Below are 20,610 nucleotides of genomic sequence, written 5' to 3'. Positions count from 1 at the left end.
AAAAATGAGGAAAAAAAATATTATCCAAGCTTCCCGTGTACCCCGTTTAAATCTATGTCACAAGACCACTAGAGAGAAAACAACATTCGTGAAATGACCGGATCGAGTTTTAGTTCGGAAAATAATGGATTGACGTTAGAGGCAGCAGAAGTGGCGTGAACGAAGAAAACATTTCTTCGTTTTGTTGCTTTTATTATTGTAAATTCTTCCGTACCGTCGTTGAATTTGCTTTGATTATTATTAATATTATTACAATTGCCGTTCTCTGCGTAGGTATAGGGTACAGCTTGAATTCGTCGTTTGGGAATTTCAATTGAATGGAATCGCGCGCTCGCCTTTAATGTGTGTACTTGAAATCGCTTTGATGCTTGTTACACCTAATCGCTGAGTTATGAGTACTTTATAAAAACTCTACTCGAAACTCGAAATCGTAACGTTATTCGATCTAATTGGAACTTCCGTAAACCTCTGGCCGAGAGGACATTCCAAGCTCAATTGAGAGTACCAGAAATGGCTAAAAAAAAATTTCATCTTTCATGGAATTGTTCTTATCGAATGGTTGGAATCTTTGTTATCATGATAAATAATAGTAAGAACTTTGACGATTTTCAGCTCGTGGAATTGCTATCGGTAATTGTTGAACTGTGGAACCCCGGGCGTTTAATTGACAACCCGAAATGGTTGTCGTCGTTGACGAGTCCTCGGAGTTGGGGTCTCAATAGCCGGTGTAATCGTGCCACGGTCCTCTCTGATGTCTGTATTGGGGGCCGGTTACGTGGACCGCTTCTGGAGTTCTGAAGTACTGGACCGATCTCGATCTTTCGTTGGATCCTGGGGGGGCGGTGCCGATCGGACCGATCGGTACGAATTGAGGACTCGGAAGAAACGGTTTGTGCTGGTGGGATTGACTCTGCGACGAGGAGGCTTGCTGGTTGAAGGGACGCGATACTTTGAAGCTGTTTTCGGTCGACTGGAGAATGGGCTCTCTGCTCAATTGCCGATGAATCGGGAGGACGAAGCCGCTCGGGAGGTTCGTCTCTTGATTGTTGAAAGACGGTGTGAGCGCCTCGTTCAGAGTGACGTCGTATTCGCTCTCCGGTATGTCCTGAAGACGATCGTGCGTTACAACCTCGTTCAACGTTTGTCCGTTGCTCGGCAAGTTCCCGGACTGGAAGACCGCTTGGGAATCTCGATCGTTGCTCGATTCTCTCGCGTACGATGAACCGTAGTAACCGGAAGTTTCGGTGACCCGTTGTTTTGGACGATTTGGCGGGGCGTTGCTCACCGGTTGGCTCGATTCCGGTCCTCGGTGAGCCTCGCCGTGCTCCGGACGATATTCCTGGCTGGTCCACGTGGGAATCGGTTCCTCGCGAGGGCTGGAGTTGCCCTCCGTTTCGGAGTATCTTCCCTGTGGTCCGGACAAGTTTCTTGGATTCGTATCCCGGGAGTCGATGCTGGGATTTTCTTTGTCGCGGCTTTTCGGGGATTGGGATTGATCGCGGTTCCTCTCAGCCGGCACCGGAGCAGGTATTTTATCTTCTTCTCGGCGAGAATCGTCGAGCGGTCTTGTTCTTGTCGCCGGTCTCGTAAGAACTTGCTCGTAATCTTCCGACCTCGTTTTCTGAGCTCCCTCTCTCTGGATCGCTTTGTACGCGTCGTAACTTTGTCTTTCGTTGGGCTCGTGAGATTTGGCTCCGTTCTCGTGGCGTTCCACGCTTCGATAGCCGTCCGCGTGACTCTGAGCCGGCTTGTTCAACGGCGCCTCTTCCTCCCTGGAGGACTCCGGAGCTTTGGAACCAACGAGGGAGAGTCCTCGAGGATTTGGGTTGCCTCCTCTCGACGGAAGGAACGGTCGTTTGACGACCCTCACCGCTGTTCTCGGTGGGGACGGTGGCGCTCGATGGTACTCCGGCTCTTCGTAATCTTCCTCCAACGATCCGTATTCTTCAGCCTCGTTTCTCGGCTTGTTTGTTTCCTTTGCAGATGAGATTTGGTCCCGGGGCGGATTCTCCGATCGCGGCGACTCGTACCGCTCCTTTCCCCTCTCGTAATCGCGGTTTCCTTCCTCCTGCGCGTTCCTGCCTCCGGTATTTTGGTTACCCTGGTGATAATTGTCGCGATTATCCGACGGGGGCTTAGCAGAATCGTCGCCTTTGAAAGCTGCCTCCTCGGTCGAGGTCGTCGAGGTCGTTGATGGCGCGAAACTCGTTCTCTCGTAGAAACTCGGACGTCTCGTTGTCTCCAAAACCTCTGCTACCGGCTCCTTTGACCTTGACGGTAACCTCGGACGCTCGATCTCGTGCTCACGATCGAGCGGACGACCGATGTTCGATCTATCCGATTCTTGCGCCCTTCCCGACGTCCTTTCACGCGTCAATTCCGGCATCCTCTCGCTCCCTCGATCTTTCGATCGATCCAACGATCTGTCTCGCCCTCTTTCCGGTCCCCGCTCGTAATAGCGCTCCCGATTCCGCTCCGGATGCTTCCTCGGTCTCACCTCCGGCTCCTCCGCCGCCTCCTCCTCCTCCTCCTCGCGGTACCTCATTCTAAATCATCACGAACGCTCACATCAACGAATTTCATCATTATCATTAAGTATTCATAGTGCTCGAGAAGATCATTTGATGAGGCGTAAACTGCGCTTTCAATCCAGGAAGCAGACGAGTCGTTTCATTTGTTTTTTTTTTTTTAATTTTTTTTTTTTTATTAAAACGGCGCGATGGAAAGTGAACGATGGTGGGGTTAGTGAGCGAGGATGACGGACAGAAAGGATTTTCTTTTTTGTGCCGAGAGTACGTTACCTTACCTGAAGGGTCGATCACGATCGCGATCCCTCGGATTCTCGTAGAAATCGCGAAAGCCGGGTCGCCTGCGGCTCGCCGGGCGACGTGGCCTCACTTCTTCGAGCTCGTCCTCGTAGTAATCGTCCTCGGGAGGAGGAATATCGAGCGGACGTCTTCGTGGCTCGAGCGCTGCTTTGGCGAAAATTCAACGAGAAATCGGTATAAATCGATGCGATCATCGAGGAAATCGGTATCGAACGTTTCAATGATTTACCGGGAGGGGGAGGCGGGGTGGTGGCTTTGTAAGCGAATTTCTCTTGCTCCGTAATGGGAACCGGTCGCCGGATCTTCGGTGGTGCACGCGGCCTCGCGTACACCGAGGACGGGGGCGCTGCAGGCTTCACGAGAACCTCCGCGGTCCCCGAAGACGCGGCTGGGCCCGACGGCACTGGCTCCTCCTCGTAATCGTCCGCGTACCTTTAACCAGTTACAACAACAGAGTCAAACAAGTCATCTTTTCGTAGCTCGAAAATCGCATTTTTAAAAATAATCGCTCTCACCCTTTGTCGTTGTAGCGACGATCGTCGACTTCTCGGTTTCTCGAGTCCAGCGGTCTTCTGTCTTCGAAGGACGGCCCGTCGTCGGGTTCTCTGCCTCGAATCGGTGCATCCTGATCCCGGTTCCGGTTTCTCGGCTCGTCTTCGACGAGAGGATCTCTGGGCAAAATGGCGGCTGGTCTGACGGGATCGCGACGATTGTTCCTCGAGGGGAATCTCTCCCTCGGACTCAGAGGCGGTTCCTCTTTGATCGTTCTCTCGGGTTCCCTCAACGGTCGATCGGGTTCCCTCGAACGCGGCGCTTCTCGCTCCCTGTAGTCTCGCTCTCGGTAATTTCTATCTCGGTCTCGATCTCGTCGGGTGTATTTCCGCTCCTCGTACTCGTACTCGTCTCGTCTGTCGTATCCGCGCGGTCGCGTTCTCTCGTAAGCTTCGTCGTCGTAATATTCTTCGTAATAATCGTACGCCGGTCGTCTCCTGTAGGGCCGCCTTCTCCGTCCCCCGGGACGCGGGCCCGGCAGCGATCCCTGGGTCGTCGTCGTACTCGGGGTCGTCGACGTCGACGTTGTCGTTGTCGAGAGCGTCGTCGTCTCCGCTGCTTTGTACAGCGCATCGTTTCGATGCCAATACTTTTTCGAATTGGCGCAGTCGACCTCGGACGCGAAATGGCAGATGAACGTCCTTTGATCGAACGCCGTGAAATTCGCGCAGAGAAAGTCGTACCGCGTACCGTACAGGCAGTGATGATAAACCTGCCAAATTTTAAAAATCATCAATTATTCAACGTTTTTCATGCTTTTCGCGTGCATGGCTTGACGCTTGGCTGAGCGCATGCCCATTCAGGTGCTTGGCACTAAAAACCGGCGAGGCCCCACACGAGAAACAGCGCCGCGTTGATTCGAGCATTGATTAATCAATTAATTACGATTAAAGATGATGTTTTTGCCTCCTTTTCAAGTTCACAGAGCAACTTTTGATTTATTCGTTTAATCGGATTGAGAAATATGCTGGGTTTTTCTCTTCGCGTCAGAGAACCGTTTAGCTTTCCAACGTGCTCACGTACGCGCACGCAAACTCGATAAACGTTGGCCCCTCTTCGCCAACTGCATGGGTATAATTGATGCTCTTCTCGTTATTTCGTTCGTCCTCCTTCACCAGGCAAGATCTTCCACTCACCCATCGCTATTAATACTCGCAAATCCCTTAAACTCACACGCGACTCATTTTATCCGCGTCCAATTGCTTGTCTGACATCTGTTCCCTCGCCGCTATTATATATGAGGAAAGAAGCGACTGGATGAAGAAGGATATTTATTCTTTCAATAACCGTGAATCGCCGCGCGGTGCGCCGCCGTATCTCGAGAAATAATCTCGCGCCATTCAGAGCGAGTCGTCCTTACGTCTAAAGCACATAGTGTGTGCTCTCGCTCTTACGTTCCGTGCGTACGATATTGTGCTGCTGCTGGCTAGAAAAATCCGAGCATTATTCCATCGGCCTGGATTGCTCGATACGACACCTCGGGGAATTTCTAATTCTTCACGAAACACACTCTTTTTAGCACCTGCCTTTTTTCACGTACAACAAATATCTTTTTTCCTGTTATTATTCTTTCCACTTTTCACCTTACGAAAAACCCCTTTCTTATTACTTCGCTTTGGGATGAGAGGTCAGCTTGTTTTTCGTGGATTTTACTTTTTAATCGCGATTTCGTTTTTTTTTTTTTCTAATTATTTCGAAAGGTTTTTCATTTTCTCCAGATTATTACAATTTTCGATTCGCTTTAACGAATTTAACGAAACATTTGTTGTTCACCGAACAACGAGAGTTATTGCTCAAATTGTACAGAAAGTTTACAGTTTATTAACTTGCAAAACAAAACAAAAAACGTGAATAAATGTATTTAACGTTACCGACGTTTATGGCGGGTAAAAATGATGGGACGAAAAAAAAAATCAGCTGATCGCGGTGAAACGCACAAATCCGGTCTTTTGCCAGTGCGGTTAGTCGGCGGTTGAATGAAACAAAAAGATAATAATTATTATTTGATATTTATGAAGAGAAAAAGAAAAGTTAAAATTGATTGAGAATAATGGAGAGTGTATTTTGCAAAGAGGCAATAAACTCTGATGATGAGGACACAAAATATCGAGCGTGAAAGTTATCATTTACTCTTGTTTTCGACGATTTATTCGTCGTTTAACGCTCTCGACATGGCTGCAGAGCTTATGGAAAGTTGGCGATTTTAATCTGCCTTTTGATTTGCTTCGCTTCCTCCCGTCCCCCGCTTCATTGTTGTTATTACTATTATTTTCTTTATTTGTCCTTTCGTTTGTATTATTTATGTTCGTTTAACGGAGATCTTCCCGCGTCTTTCCGGTTTCGCTGTTCTCCACCGGATGTCAGCAATCCGAATTCGTATCCGCGTATACATACTCTTAACTCGCCACCATCTATTTCCCACCTCGGAATGAAACATTTGCATAACAATGGGCAACGATCTCGCCTCTTGGCGAATCGATAATCAACACACCGAAACCGTCACACTCAATGATCCTGAGCGAGATCGTTTCACCATTTCGAGAGTTTACGAGACACTCTCACATCCGAACGGAAACTTTATTTTTACTCCGTTTTAAGCAGCTCCGAATGGAGATTCTTCTTTTTTTTTCAATGAAATTTCAGTTACGCTATTTCGGGTTGTTTTTTTTTTTGCTCGTGACGCGCCGAGTTTTCTGATGATAGAAATGTAGAAAAACAAATTTAATCACCTGACATTTGTGCGGGACACTTGCGTAAAAGCCGTCGTGAAGCCCGTCACATTTGAAATTAATCTCTTCAGGAATGCTGCTGTAGAAAGGATATTCGCTGAGATTATAGCCGTTGAGCTCGCGAGGCAAATTCGGGTCCCAAATGTAGTCGATTTGGGGAATTCCCGTGAGAACACGCGCGGTTGTTGCGTTCACATCGCTCGACGTCGTCGTTCCCTAAAAGAGAAAGAGAAACATGATTTTCTAACAAATTTATATTTCAAAATAAAATAACAGGATAAAGCGATGAAAAAAATGTACAAACACTGAAGACAACTCGGCAAAATTTCAATTCCCCATGATCAACGAACGCTGGAAAGTGTTTGAGGAATATTCGCGACTGCTGAATGATTGCGCAATAATTTTTCACTCGTTTATTTCGCGGATTTTTCTTTTTTTTTTCGTTCTTTTTTCGGCGAATTACGAGGAAATTACTGCAATTATCCGAGTCTAAAGTTTTATGGATGACAGTCGACTGATGCATGATGAAAATTCCTTCATACATTTTTATGCAACGAATTGCACGTGCCACATTCGAGCAGTGACCCACTTCACGTAAAATATATACAATTTGCCATTTTTCGATCAAGGATAAAATAAGAAATGAAGAATAAAAGAAAAAGTGTGGTTAAATGCGCGACCCTCTGATGAGAGTAAATGGCAGACAATTAAGGCTAAGTAATTAGAAACAGCTGTAAATAATGAAATTGGCAAAAATGGGCAAGAAACGGAATTGAAGAATCGCGGTGAAGACGTTGCGCCGATGACGCGCGGGTTATACAATTATTATTCACTTAGCAACCGTATTGATGACACCGGTTTTAGAAATCGTTTTCTTATGTAATCTTCAGCAATGATTAACTACTTGCGAAGGTGAACCTGTCTGCCATGTCTGATGCACTCTTGACATCGGTAAAAGTAGTCAAACGCCTGACTCGTCGGTCTTTAGGTCGAGTGACGTTTGTCATTTGGCTGTGAAATCGAGGATTCTTTTTTCTCATCGTATACTATTGCGATTTCATCAATTTGAGCGAAGGCGATTGACAAGAAATCGGAGAAGCGATTATCCGATTTTCGAGCATACGCTTTTTTCATCAATTTTTTTCTCGAGATTTCCGATTCGAGCGGGTGATCGGTACAGAAAAAGCGGCTGATTGACAGGCCAGTTAACGATCATTCGTCTTGTACCTCGGTTCTCCGTTCCAGCCTCGTATTTTTAAACTCACCCAGTTTGAAGATCGACGAGTGATCTTGAAGTCAGCAAATAATCGGTTTGATGAAAGCTTCGACCGGTTCACCGATCAACGACATTGCCGCGATAAAAATATTAGCATTTATCCGATCGTATCGTAGGTAGGAGGACAAGAATAAATCTTGGACGCGAACGGCAAGAAGACGATTAGAAAAATATCGGGAAAGCGACGATCGGTACGTTGAGTTAACGGTATTACATTCATCTCGCTCCGAGTAAGAATTACGTTTTTTTTGTTCGTCGCTGTGTCTGCACGCTTTTACGAAGGCGAATGATTTTCTTATCGGCGAACGAGATCGCGAAAGATCGGTATGTCGTTCACACGTTTGTACACGCGGCTGTGTTCAATTTATATAAATACACGTATTTGTCTGTGGATGTAACACACGCTTAGAGGGGAAGAAAAGCGAAAGTGTATCTTCGTGTCATTACCGGCATAGGATTGAAGAGCAGGTAAAAAAATGGTTTAACGATCGCGATCGCGATCGCTCGATGATTGAAGATCGTATCGATTTTTACTCTTCGTGATTCTCCGGCTCCACGATGCACGATCGTTACGCGACTCAATCGACGCAGATTTACTTTTTTCGAAGCGTTAACTGCGTACAACCGATTTCCTTGCTATTTTACCGCAACGATAAGCGACGCCAATAAATTCGTCTCTCGATCTAATGAATATTCGCGTAAACAAAGCCGTAATCTCGGTAGCTACCGATCATCAATTTCTCTTAATGTCAAGGTCCAACCGTTAGCACTTTTGCACAACTCGTTCAGTCTCTTTCCATTCCGCAATGTTGTCTCAGCTTTTCTGTGAATTACTCGGCATCGCTAAATGCCAAGGTCTGCCGGTTTTTAAACTTTGCCGATTTCTCGCTATTTAACACTGCTCTAATGCGATATTTTGACACTTTCGGATTAGGAAAGGAATCCTTTCGAAACGAAAAGCCACGGAGCATCGTCATATCTAGCAATCGCCTGAAAAACGTTTGCCAAAAATCGGTAAACACGTGCCTATCGGTGGGCGATTCTTAAATTTTTACAATTATCATAACTCCGCGTTCAATTCATTTGGGTAATAATAGCCCTCGTTTTTCTGCTCACCTCGGCTTCGCCGTCCTCATTTTCAACGACATCCGGCTCCGCGGTTGTGGATGTGGTCGTTGAGGTTGTTGCAATTTTGAATTTTGGTCTGGTTGCTTTGAGGGCCCCGGAAACAGCGGAGGCCAATAGGAGTCCTAGAAACCGTAATTTCTCATCAGTCAAACATGCAAAATTGTTTTTCACATGAAAATTTTTTCAAATTAGTCAACTCGATCGATCATTCCACCGATATGTCAGAACAAAGCATTATTAGAGAGAACGAGAGTCATCGAAAATCCCGTATCTTCTGCAACCACGTAACTTGGTGTTGAACCGTTTTTCAATATTGACAGCAATTTCAAGAGGGGATGATGAATAAAAAACGACGAGTGTTCGAGCACTTAAAAGGGAGTACAAAAGTTACGGTTCGAGAGATTAATCATGAAATTGCGAAAATCACGAAGAAGCGTTGGCGTTGTGTAAAAGCGGAGCGAGTCGAGTTCTTAGACGGTGGGAACTCGGTCTTTCTGATGCAATTGCATCTTCGTGAGAGAAGGAATAAAATAAATGAACAAATGCGCATAAACATAAGAGTGCGGATTTTTTAAAATCAGACTGACTCAATCGTAGCAGGATAATTGGTGACAGCGGATGCGTCGTTTATTTCGAAGCGAATATGTGCTACGACCTCCATAAAGGCACTGCGTCGAATAGGAGATTGAAAAAAAAATGCGTAATACTGTTTAAAAATCGGATCAAGGTAACTGGTTCATGTGTATTACCGGAGGCTCATTTTCCCACGTGGAAAACAATGAAAAGTGTGAGTGCAGCGTTGAAAACGAATCATCAAGCTATGATATTAATTTCCAAATGGTTTTATTCGTATTTATATTTTAAAAATGATCAACAAACATACAGCCTGAATAGTCAGTCTGGTCGACCATCTATCATCGAAACTGGCCAACCGAATATCGGAATCTTCTTCAAGATCGATGAAAGGAATGAACAAATACCGAATTAATTGATGGAAATGAGAATGGATTGGAAAATCGTTACGAGGAGGGTTGCGAAGAAGAAATGCTTAAAACACACGCAGCACACTTGGCCACGAGTTTTGCAATAGCTCTACGTTTACTTATACAACTTATATCATGTATCGTATATAACTATATACATGAATAGATAAATATATATCGAGAAGGATGGAGTGCGTTTATTAAAACGACGCCTCGAGACTTTCTATTTCGAAGCCTCGAGCAGGTATAATTGTATTTCGTTCGGTTCGCCGATGGACACGATTTAGAATACTCGTTAAATTAACGATTCGAAAAAATCTTTCGTTCATTAGTTTTTCCATAGAAATTGGTGTGCTGAAAATGATCCTTGAAATTATATACGAGAAAATTGAAGGAATGAGAACGCACGTGATAAATGTTATATTCTTACTAGATCGCGGGTGGTAATGTGGCCTTAAAGTTGGTTTTGTGCGATAAAATATTATTATTCCCAGCTACTTCGTACGCTCGTTCTAAATTTCAAACGTTTTACCGGCAATGAATCCGACGAGCCACTCCTGAATATTTTGACGTTTTATCTGCGCCACTGAATCTTGCTTTTGTATCACAATTGACTCCAACTTTTTTAAATAATTGATCTATCAACGAAATATGTTACGAAAATCGCAAAGTTACGAGTTATCGCAAATGTTTTTCTTACAAGTTGACGTTAGTGAACAAGACTCCGGCGTAGTTGGTCCCGCCGGCAGCCGATTGAGAAAAGTAATTTGCTTATACAGCAAAATGTTTGTCGGGCCAACAAATCGTGGCAAACACTCGATCTGTTGGCTCAAACGAATCTCTCTCTCTCTCTCTCTCTCTAGGACGCAAACGTTGTTGAATCAACACAAGTTTTTTGTTGTACCAACGAATTGAGTTTGCTCAATTCGTTGGTCCAAAAAAAATAGTGCTTGATCGAGCAAACTTCTTTTCTCGATGCGCACGTGACCCCCGAGAAGTTCTGGTGTTTCCATAGTGGATTTAATAAGCCAATATATATCGGAACGCTTGCACCTTCTCTGCAACGAGTGACCGAGATACAGGAGACATTCGCAACGTGGAAAATTCGTGTTGCTGGCATGGGCGTGTCAGCATATATCAGACAAGAATCGAAACGAGAATTCTTTGAGGTGGGAAAGCACGAGGCATTCTTACCAACAAATTGCTTAACCCTTCGGCCTCGCACGATCCATATATCTGTATCTGTCGTTTTCGTTCTCTTTTGTGCCCGCAGAAATCACGAAGCCTGGGAAATATAGACCAGATCAATCGGCAACGTTCTCTTCGGGAGACCTCGTGAGATTTTTACCTGGCTTCGAGTCTGATTTATTTTGTGGTCTCTATTATCGATGATATCTCGATGATTGCAAATAGAATAAAAGTAAAAAAAATCGAAGCGGTCTACTCAAGTATTCCAAATGTTACGCGAGTATTGCAATGATTATTATCATTTTATCACGGTAATGAATCGCGATGAAAAATGACACGCGAGTACGTGTAACAAAGAAAAAAAGCTCGCATTCGTATGCGTGCGGCTTGTCGAGATAACTGCGAACGTGACGACTCGTTCGTTGACACTGACGAGAAGAGGAAAATGAAAGAATGATTTTTCTCGTCCTTTTTTTCCCCCCTCGAATTCAACCGAGTATCCAGACGTACCGTGCTCGTGAATTTCCAGAGGCGTTCGGTCATGTAACGGCAGAACTGCGCGCGCGCGCGCGCCCGCCCGGTTCAAAAACCCGGATCCTCGAGGAATTTTCACATGGCTCATAAATACGAGTCCGAATGGTGTTTCGAGTTGAGGAATAAAAAGCGTTAAAAAACAAGGGTCATTTATTTGCATCTCTTGACCCGCAAACAGGGACTTCGATACCAGGCAGTTACATTCTTAGCTCTCAGCCAAAGAAGGAAAGACAGGTTGGAGCTTCTCGTGAACGAACGAAAAAAAAAAAAAAAAAAAAAAAAAGAAATCCTCTTCGCGGATCGAAGACAAATTTTGCTCACCGTACAGTACAAGCAGCAGCCATCTCCTCTCCCGCATGTTGACACTTCTGTAACCTGTAAACAGAAATTTCGTCAATTACAAAACAGCGAAATAAGTTGAGTTTCGTTCGTTCAATGTCCTTATACGCTTATTCATTCATTTATTCCGCGTGCATGTTCCGTCCCTTCGCATTATATTCCCAAGGCTCGAGTGTCATTCGATATTATTGCATTCGGCCAGATCGACGTGACTGCAGTCAAAATGTATTTTTTTTTTTTTTTTTTCTTTTTCAAGCACGTTTTTTTAGCACGAACGTACGAGCAACGATGAATTTAAACGAGCGCGCTACGCTCGTTCGAAAGTAGCGGGCGAAGAAAAGAATTCACTCTGAGTACGAGTCGCCCCCCACTCCTTTTCTCCAGCGCTTTTCCCCCACTCAATTTCGCTCAAGGCCCCACTGCGCGCGAACGAGCAAAACGGCCTGGCATCCCCACTCCTAATCCCAGGACCCACGCGGGCTCTCGGTCTAGCTCCCCACTCGCTTCACCGAGCGAGCCAATCTCTCGCGCCTCGGACCCATAGACTCCCCCCACCTTTGTCCCCGGTCCCATCGAACTACCCCCACCATCGAGTCTCGCGCTCGGTCGTTACTAGAGCGGGCTGGTGGCCAAATATATATGTAGTTAGAAGGAGCGACTGGTGCGCCCGCCAAGTACGTCGTACACAGCAGCAAAGTCTCCGTAGCATACGCGCCAACGAATAGAGCAAACTTTCTCTGTGCTGTCACCATTGCTAACCATATAATGCAAGGATAATGTGGGTGTTATATAAAACGCTCTTGGATATCACGTAATACCGGGTGTGACTTTGTCGTCGAGGACGTCAAACCTCTTTTGATGGATGTTCCATCGTTACTTTTCTGCATTTCAAATCGACCGGCAATTTCTATGATTTTATAGTATTTATTATTAATCGCTCGTTATCGACGCGTAGGATTTCCTTCTGAGGTTAAACCACGATTTTTCTAGTCTCTCAAAGTGAAAAATTAAGTGTTCGATGGAACGACTGGTGTCTGCTAATTAAACGCCATAAATAAGAGTTGTCATTCGTGCTGGTTGTCAGGTTAGCTAGTTACACGGAGCGAGCCTCGATTATATTGCGAATAAAATAAAAAGGAAGTGCCACGAAGGACGGGTTCTGCATGTCGGGATGGCCTTGCTTCTCGATTTGACCGAACCTCTCCACCGTCACTTCCGCGTTCGCAACACTTGCCGTCATTTTATGCGAGTCTTTCGTCTATTTTTTCTTTCTTTCCTCATTTATAATGTTATTTCATTTTTTTTTTTTTCCACTTTACCGTTGTGTTCGCGATGTTGAATTTCCATCGCTGTATACAACAACGGGGATACTCGGGCCAAGCGCTTCTCGCTTTGCCTGCGGTGAAAGTAACCTTGCAGAACACACCCGGGTACCTTTTTGCTTATGCGCTCTTTGATTGCGAATGTTATTTCGATTGGTGCTCATCGAAATGTTCTAAATTTACATCATTTATTGATCGTTCCGGAGCGCCAGCAAGCCGATTATGTGTTGTTTTTAAATTCCTCGACGCCAGCGCCACGCAGCGCGCAATCTCGTCACGCTGCCACCTACAGGGACGCTCCGGAGTTATCGATCTCGATGGCGCTCCACTTCGCTATTTCAAACTGTCGTAACTCCGACGCGGAAATCGTTTCAAGACTTTTTTCGCTCGCAAACGAGAGCATTTAGTGGAACAATGACAAAAACAGTCTCAGATTCATCTTCAACTTTGGTTCCACCACAGCAATCCTCTGATTATTCCTACTGAAGTAGCATCTACCTCGAAGCATAAAAATCTTTCAGCGCGAATTCTACGAAAGTAGAATTTCCTGACGATCGCAAAGCGAGATGTGAAGAAAAGAGAAAATGGCGGTGAAGTACGCAAAGTTGTTGCATCTTGCATACCAGAGTAGCTTGGAACTTTCTTCTCGGCGTTTCTGTCGAAAGACTCAAAATACATTCGAAATCGTAACGAAACAAGATGCTTCTTTCGTAAAACGTTATGCAAGATGAAAAATGGTATTGGGTTACAAAAATTCGAGTGGATAATATTAAAAGTGGCGCGTTCCCCGGCACTCGAATTTATCGTTACCTCATGCAACGTAATGTTTCGTTACGAGGCGTACGAGAGTTAACGGTCAAGCCTGGACACCGCTAAAGGTCGGCGGAAGTCACGATCTTCTAGACCAGTCCCCATACGCTTCCAGACGAGTTCGAGACCGTTTTGTGGAAGCGTCATCCGAGCCTTATATTTCTCTCATTAATACATCCGTCCCGTTTTTCTGCTACAATAATAATAACAATAATAATAATAATAATAATAATAATTGCAACTGAAGTAACACGAGTGAGTATCGACGAAAAGCACGCTTCGAATCGGGGCCTTATTCGGTAATAATTGTTGCCGATCATTTTCAGCCGCACTCCTACAACTCGTGAACCACTTTCGTCATTGATTTTTATTATTTATCGACCGACCAGCTGTTGTATAAGGTGAATGTTGTTACGGGCAAATTCAATAGTTTATAATTCAATATGTGCGAGATCGAGCTCGTGATACGAGGCTGCTTGTCTATTAGCGGGAGAAAAGTCGGGCGTGTCACGCACGATTTCCAGTAGATTATTCCTTCAAAGGTCAGACTGTATGCTCTCGGGGGAAAAATTGCTTGTATAATGGAGCGCGCCACTCTCTCATTGGACATTTGTGTACCGATTGTGGAATGGAATTGAACGAAACATTGAATAATTATTTGTCGATACGTTTTTTTTATCGTCACAGTCCGAACTGAATGAATAGCGAGCCCGAGACAAATGTTTTCGGGCATTACTTTTAAGGCACAACGGAAGCAAGGAATCCCGTAATTGTAAATCGTGATGAGAATTTTAATGCCGGATGAATTTCCGTGTCAAGGATTTGAGAGTGCGATGTTTCCGAGCTGTTGAACATCGCGGAAACGGCGAGAAAAGAAAAACACCCGGCGCGAAGCTCTCACTCGCGACGTTACATGTCAAGCTTTGTAACGAAAGTGTCAAATCGAGATTTCCCATTGTTTCTGGGACGTGAGACACATGCAGAGATCAATTGAGATTATGAGAAATTCCGAAATATCCACGATATTAGTAAACGCACTTTATGACTGATTGTCCATTGGATTGCGCATGCTCTGAGCAATTCGTTCAACCGGAAGTCGAGACAACCGAACGAAATCGTAAAATAAGATTATTACGCGGATAATAAAATAAAAAGAGATAAATATTTAGAAACGTGAGCTTTATCAAGCCGCTCGAGTGTTCCGCGTTGGGTGAAAATTTCATCCAAGAACCTGTCCCTGTTACAGCAGCCTCCCCGACAGGCTTAAAGGTGTTAAATCTAAAATGTAAAATTTATTCGAGCATGACGTCTACCGCTAGTTTTGCTTTATTATTGCACATTGTGTAATCAACTGTTGCGCCAGGATTCTGCCAAGTTGATTAGCTCCCTGCTCAATAAATATATTTTTTTATTGATTTACTAGAATAATGTGGGAATAAAGCAGCTATTGCGCGCTTTGAACGCAATTGTCTGGCATCACTACCCGGATAGATTTTATTATTGTCTATAAATCATTTTAATTATTGAATAATTGAGTGTTTGTGTGAATAAAAAATTAATGAGTTGTTCTCGTGTATGATAATATGAGGGGAAGAAAATATTGCTGAAATGATTTTCTATACAATAGCCCATTAATTTGTCAATAAATAAAATCTTCTCGCCCACTAATTCGTTAACGAAATCAGTATAAAAATGGGATGGAATTTATTGAGGGAAGATTCGAACATGAATTTTTTCTGCTCACTCATTAATATAAACTTTCTTTCGTCTTTTCCAACGTTCCAGCCTTAGAATTTCTATTCCTCAAGCTCTGCTATGTTACACCAGGAGTGTATTGAACTGGCAATTTGTCGAGTTAATGTCCAGCACTTCCCTCTATTCTCGAAGTTACTCATGCACGGATAATTATTCGCGAGTCAAGCATACCCAACGCGCTACACTAGGCATCAAAACTTTGTCCGTATAATATGCATCGCGTGTCTCGTATACGGTGTGAGGGAAATAAGGAAAAAGAGGATGAAAGAATGGAGGAAACGAATGCGAGCCAGAATTTAAACGTCCGCAAGATTTTCACGCTCCTCGGCCGGCCGAGGAGCTCAACATTGAGGCTTCAATTCGAAGACGAATGGGTGTTGCTAAATAAATCGGTATTTATCGAAAGTGAAATCGATAGCGTCAATTTTAATGCGCGTGTCGTCGTCGTCGAACCGTCGACACCGATTCAACTAATTCGATAGACCCACCTCTGACACACTTTTATTTTCGTTTCTCAAACTCGGCCCAAAGTTTTTCGTCATTCCCCGAGGCGGCGGCAACGATCGCGAGAATGGTAATCGGGAAAGTTGTTGAGAAACCGGTTTTTTATTTAGTAGGAACAAAAATTTTACTGTTTCTCCCGGTGACAATAAAATCGGTTGGAATATTGTCTCCCAAATTGGCGGAGGGTTTATCGATCGAGAGCTCCCGCGGCTGGTGATGAGTATCGGTAAAGCGAGTGCGAGATCGCTGAGGGAAACCGGTTGAAAGTAACGCATGACGCGCGACACCCACAAACATCGAGCTTTGTTACAATGAGCATGAAAATACGGGGCTGGCTCCTTTATCGTTATAACTTTCAAAGGTCTAAAAAAAATCTCCCGACCTCGAGCCCGATAAACCTAACCGGAAAATCAGAGGCCCTCGTAAACCGGAATACCCCCGACGTCGAAGGAAAAAATGCGTTCAACGATCGAGGAAAAAACGAAGTAATATGAAGAATAAAAATTGAAGACTTTCGAACTCGAGGACAACTGGATCGCTCGTTGGATCAAGCCGATCGAGTATCGAGGCTCAACTCATATTAGAATAGCATTAGAAGACCTGTCGCGAAGACTTTCGTCGTTAATTTATTGTCGTGGGATTTATCCCGCGATAAATTGAAGAAAAAAATGCATTCTCGGAGCCTTAATTGGCTGTTGTCTCCCTGCTGGGAAAGAGATCGGGGAGTGAGAAAGACGGAAAAATCCGGCGAGACCGATGCTTTGCGAGGAAACTCATGAGGAAAGTACAAGATTTTCGAAAATTAGCGATCCGTCGAGCTCGCGGATCGACGATATCCTTGAAAAAGTGACTACACCGATGTTACTTGAGAGTTATCGAGCAGGATAATAACGAAGTGGGACAGAAGGAAATTTTTGATTCGACGACAGGGCGAAGATCGGTCGTAAATCGTGGAAGCAAACGAAGCAATCTTATTGTCGTTGTATAACTAAAAATCCATAAAATGTTTTTTAATAGGATGAAAATATTCGTCTCGATGAATATGAGAATATATGATGGATCGTAATAAAATGATAATAATGAGGGAGAAACGATGATAAATGTCAGGTGAGCCAACATTGAAGACCGTAATCAGCCGGTCGGCTGGTGGTGCGGTAATTCTAGAATACATTACGAAGCCACGATCTCGGTCAAAGACATGAAATCGCGACGTTTACGCTCTTCCTTCACAGCCATTTTTATGAATAGTAACGAAACGTGAAACCGCTAAGATCGGCAAGGACCAACAGCGTTATTTTTATCAATGATATATTTTGGCTTCCGGTTGACGCGATTTCCTAAGCGTTCGCACCGGCCAATATTTAATTTCTCCTCGTTACCCCATATTCACTCTGGATTCTCATTGAGCTCGCAAGCGCAAACGTTCGCCGAGAGTCTCTCGACCGTATGTCAACTTTCCCGAAGATCGGTCTCTCCGCACCTCGCCGATTTTCTACACTCGCCTTCCTTTGTATTTTTATACGTGCGTATTATATACGTACGAACGAGAGTGTGCAACTGTTGAATAATTTTCTCTTTTAAATTCATCAAAGCTCGATGAAATTTTCATGATAAAATAATGAATTTTTCGTCATTAACTTCGCACGTGCCGACACTTTTATCCTTTAAATCCACGCAAAATAAATGCTCCCAATAATTGAGGAAATATAATAATGCAAACCTCACTCGCTATTTCAGCGACTCCTTGTTGTCTAATCCCTCATGAAGATTCCTCGATTGTCAACACATCAAAATAGCACTCAACTCTGCCACTGTCAAAATCACTGGTGTTTCGTTCTCGCTATTACTTTACAACGTGAAAATCAAATATTGACAAAAATAAACAACAACAAATCCACTTCACTGCGTTACCGTATTGTTGATTCAAATCGTGACAGGACGAAACCGAAAAATAATAAATAAACGATTAGAGGCGAAATGGTTTTTCTCGGTCTGGTCTCTCGATCGGTATACCTGAGCACGTTCTATTGGCCGTTTCGTTCCTCAGCTCCCGGCTGGAGAACTGCTCACTGCTGCTGTATCAAGTGAAAAACACGAGTATAGCTCAGACAGACACTCGCACGAAGTTATAAAAAAAAAAGAAAGAAAAAACGTCAGCGAGAGAGAAAAAACAAACTTGTACATAATACAGACATAAAGAACATGAACACGAATGGATACTTACACAGAGGGCTCCCGAGAAGTCTGAGCTTTCTACAAGGGGTTCGAGAGAAGGGGAAAGGAGAATAAAATGGTGGGGGTCTCTTGAGTACAAAATGGGGCCCCATAGGCGTAAGAAATTTCTTCGCTCAGTTTCTTGCACCTTTTTAACATGCCCCCCTCTCTCTTTCTTCCACGAGTTCCCTTCACCGAATGTTGAAATGCACAAAGATACCAAAGCCTCCCCCCCTCCCTATTTTTATTTTTATTTTGTTATTTTTTCATTTCAACTCGCAATGGCGTAGGAATTCGTCCATTTTTCTTACTGATTATTATCGAAGCAACGCTTTTTCCAGCTCGCTTTTTTGGGGGCTCGATGAAAACCCCTCGACTCCCTCCTCTCTTCCTTTTTCCTCTCTTCCTGTGCGAAACCTTCCTCGGGTACTCGCGGGTGAATTGCGATGATGATCCGGGAGCTGGTGGCTACGAAATAATGGGACTGGAATGGATTCGATGGGGACAGGTGTAAGAACGAGTTTCGAAGGTCGTTCAGTGCTGAGCTCCTCACCCTTTCTGTTGTGATTGAGAATCTGTATATCAAATCCCATTATTTCTTCGTATTTTTGTGGCTTTCCATTTTTTTCAATAATCGCGTAAATGTGATTGAATTCGTTTATTTGTGGGGGATAACTCGTTGGCCCTGACTTGTGGCGACTCGTGGATTTCGGGATCTTTCGAAAATTTATTTTCTCAATCTTCAAAACACCCGCTATAAATCGTTTCTATTTCTAATGACTCGGGATGGAGACACGCGCGATAAAACTACCAGTGAATGTATATCGAAAATCAAATGTTTCTCAGAGTTGCGTCAGCTGAAATGAAAAATTATGCGGTTTTCCACGTTTCTTGGTGAAAATAACATTTTTTAAATTTTTGTTCCCATTCGCAAGGGCTTTTCGGCCCAATCCGTTCCAAGTTTCAGGTCCGATATCAATTTATTTTTCAAGTGTACTAAAAATTTCCCGGGGTCCATGAAAAATGCGGTAAAGTTGCAAAAAATCGTGCCACCGCGATCGTTCCGTTTCGGTGATTTACGGAGGGAGTTCCGGAAAAGGCAGTCGATTAATTTCCTTCGATTTCTTTTTTCTTCATTCTTTCGACTTATTTGCAAGTTTGATTGACAGATGCCGGCGGGAAGGTTGGATCAGTGATGAATGAAGTGCCCCTTATTCTGTCGTCTTTCGTGCAAAGTTATCGCAGGTCACGATTTTGAGATGTGTAAAAGGCGTTTTGAAACCAGGCTCTCTCACCGGACATTTTTTCGTTCCAAAGATTACAAAATCTTGCGATTCCTCGAGTCATTTCTCTCTTCGATAAATCCGCATGCGTTATTATATACGCCGATAAGAAAATTCCTGCGAACGCCTACTGACATATGCAGCTCAGATTTTTTCTTGGAAAAGTGCATCGCGTAGGCTGCCTTGGTGCTATTGTTACTGAAAAGTCACGCGGGGACTCGGGAATATCGGAAAAATCGAGCTCTTTGTATTTAATAATGCCGCACGGCTCGCCCGAGAACGGCGGCGGACGTTTCCCTTTCGTCAGAGAATGCGTCGCATTTCGAAAAGTATATAGGCTTTTTATCGGGCGATCCCCAATCCTTTCGAACGGTTGAAACAATCGCTGGACGAACTTATATTAAAACGATTATCTTCGCGTTGATTTTTCAAAATGTCAGCTCGATGAAAAATGCTTCGAATTACCTACGCTCTACGGGGGAAAAATATAAGTTGGTAAACGTCGCAAAAAAGAGCGAGCGCACTTTTTCTTTCGTTGGTTCTTTTCGTTTTTGTACGTGTGTCACGACTTTCTTCGGCGCCACGATTCTTCCCGGAGCGGCCTTAAGGACGACCAGTCTCTCATTTGAATCGTTTTTTTTTTCTTTTTTTTTTTCATTTACCTTTTTTTCACGCATTTTTCACGGCTTTTTTCATTCAATTCTTGCGTACGATACCCGACCGAGAGGAAAATAACGAAGCGAAAGACTCCCCGAGGGCGGTAGCCCCTTCAAGGCTGCGTGCCCCCTCCTCGCTCAATCAAACGCACTAAATTCTTCTTCGAGTATTTTTTCGACTTTACGATCTTTTGTCTCTTCTTTTACGCCCTGAGAAATCGTCGCTGAACGTTCGAAATTTTCGTCATTACCAAACAATTTATTCCCATCTTTCGTGTTACAGTTATATTTTTCTGAACACACAAAAATCGCTCTTTTTGTCGCCAAATGATTTTTATTCGGGTCAATGAAGAATGAAAATTGGCGCGTGTGCTGAATGTTTTTGTCGAAAGTGTATCAGCCCGGGATATTTCGGCACGGTTTAACGAGAAAAGACGTCGAAAGAGGGGCGGGGAATCGGTTGAGCATGCGATCGCACCGATTCTCGGCCACTCACTTTCTATTGCCCA

The 20,610-nt window shown here is 44.1% G+C and overlaps 1 protein-coding gene across 2 annotated transcripts; it reads right to left on the bottom strand.

Annotated features, from left to right (window-relative positions):
- Nucleotides 1-29: 29 nt before the first annotated feature.
- On the bottom strand, nt 30-18,012 carry LOC122413113 (zinc finger CCCH domain-containing protein 18). 2 transcript variants are annotated; one of them, XM_043423238.1, is made up of 8 exons: nt 17,669-18,012; nt 11,540-11,593; nt 8,502-8,635; nt 6,110-6,325; nt 3,344-4,092; nt 3,058-3,260; nt 2,807-2,972; nt 30-2,546 (listed from the first exon to the last, which is right to left on the bottom strand). In XM_043423238.1, the coding sequence occupies exons 2-8, from the start codon at nt 11,574-11,576 to the stop codon at nt 716-718; spliced, it is 3,336 nt and encodes a 1,111-aa protein (XP_043279173.1). In that variant the 5' UTR covers nt 11,577-11,593; nt 17,669-18,012; the 3' UTR covers nt 30-715. The 2 variants fall into 2 exon arrangements, with proteins under 2 accessions (XP_043279173.1, XP_043279174.1); XM_043423239.1 differs by having other exon boundaries at nt 17,674-18,012.
- Nucleotides 18,013-20,610: the final 2,598 nt, after the last annotated feature.

This window comes from Venturia canescens, chromosome 7 (assembly GCF_019457755.1).
Source record: "Venturia canescens isolate UGA chromosome 7, ASM1945775v1, whole genome shotgun sequence".
In the NCBI taxonomy this organism is placed as follows: Eukaryota; Metazoa; Arthropoda; class Insecta; order Hymenoptera; family Ichneumonidae; genus Venturia; species Venturia canescens.
This window is presented reverse-complemented; position numbering and strand designations above follow the sequence as displayed.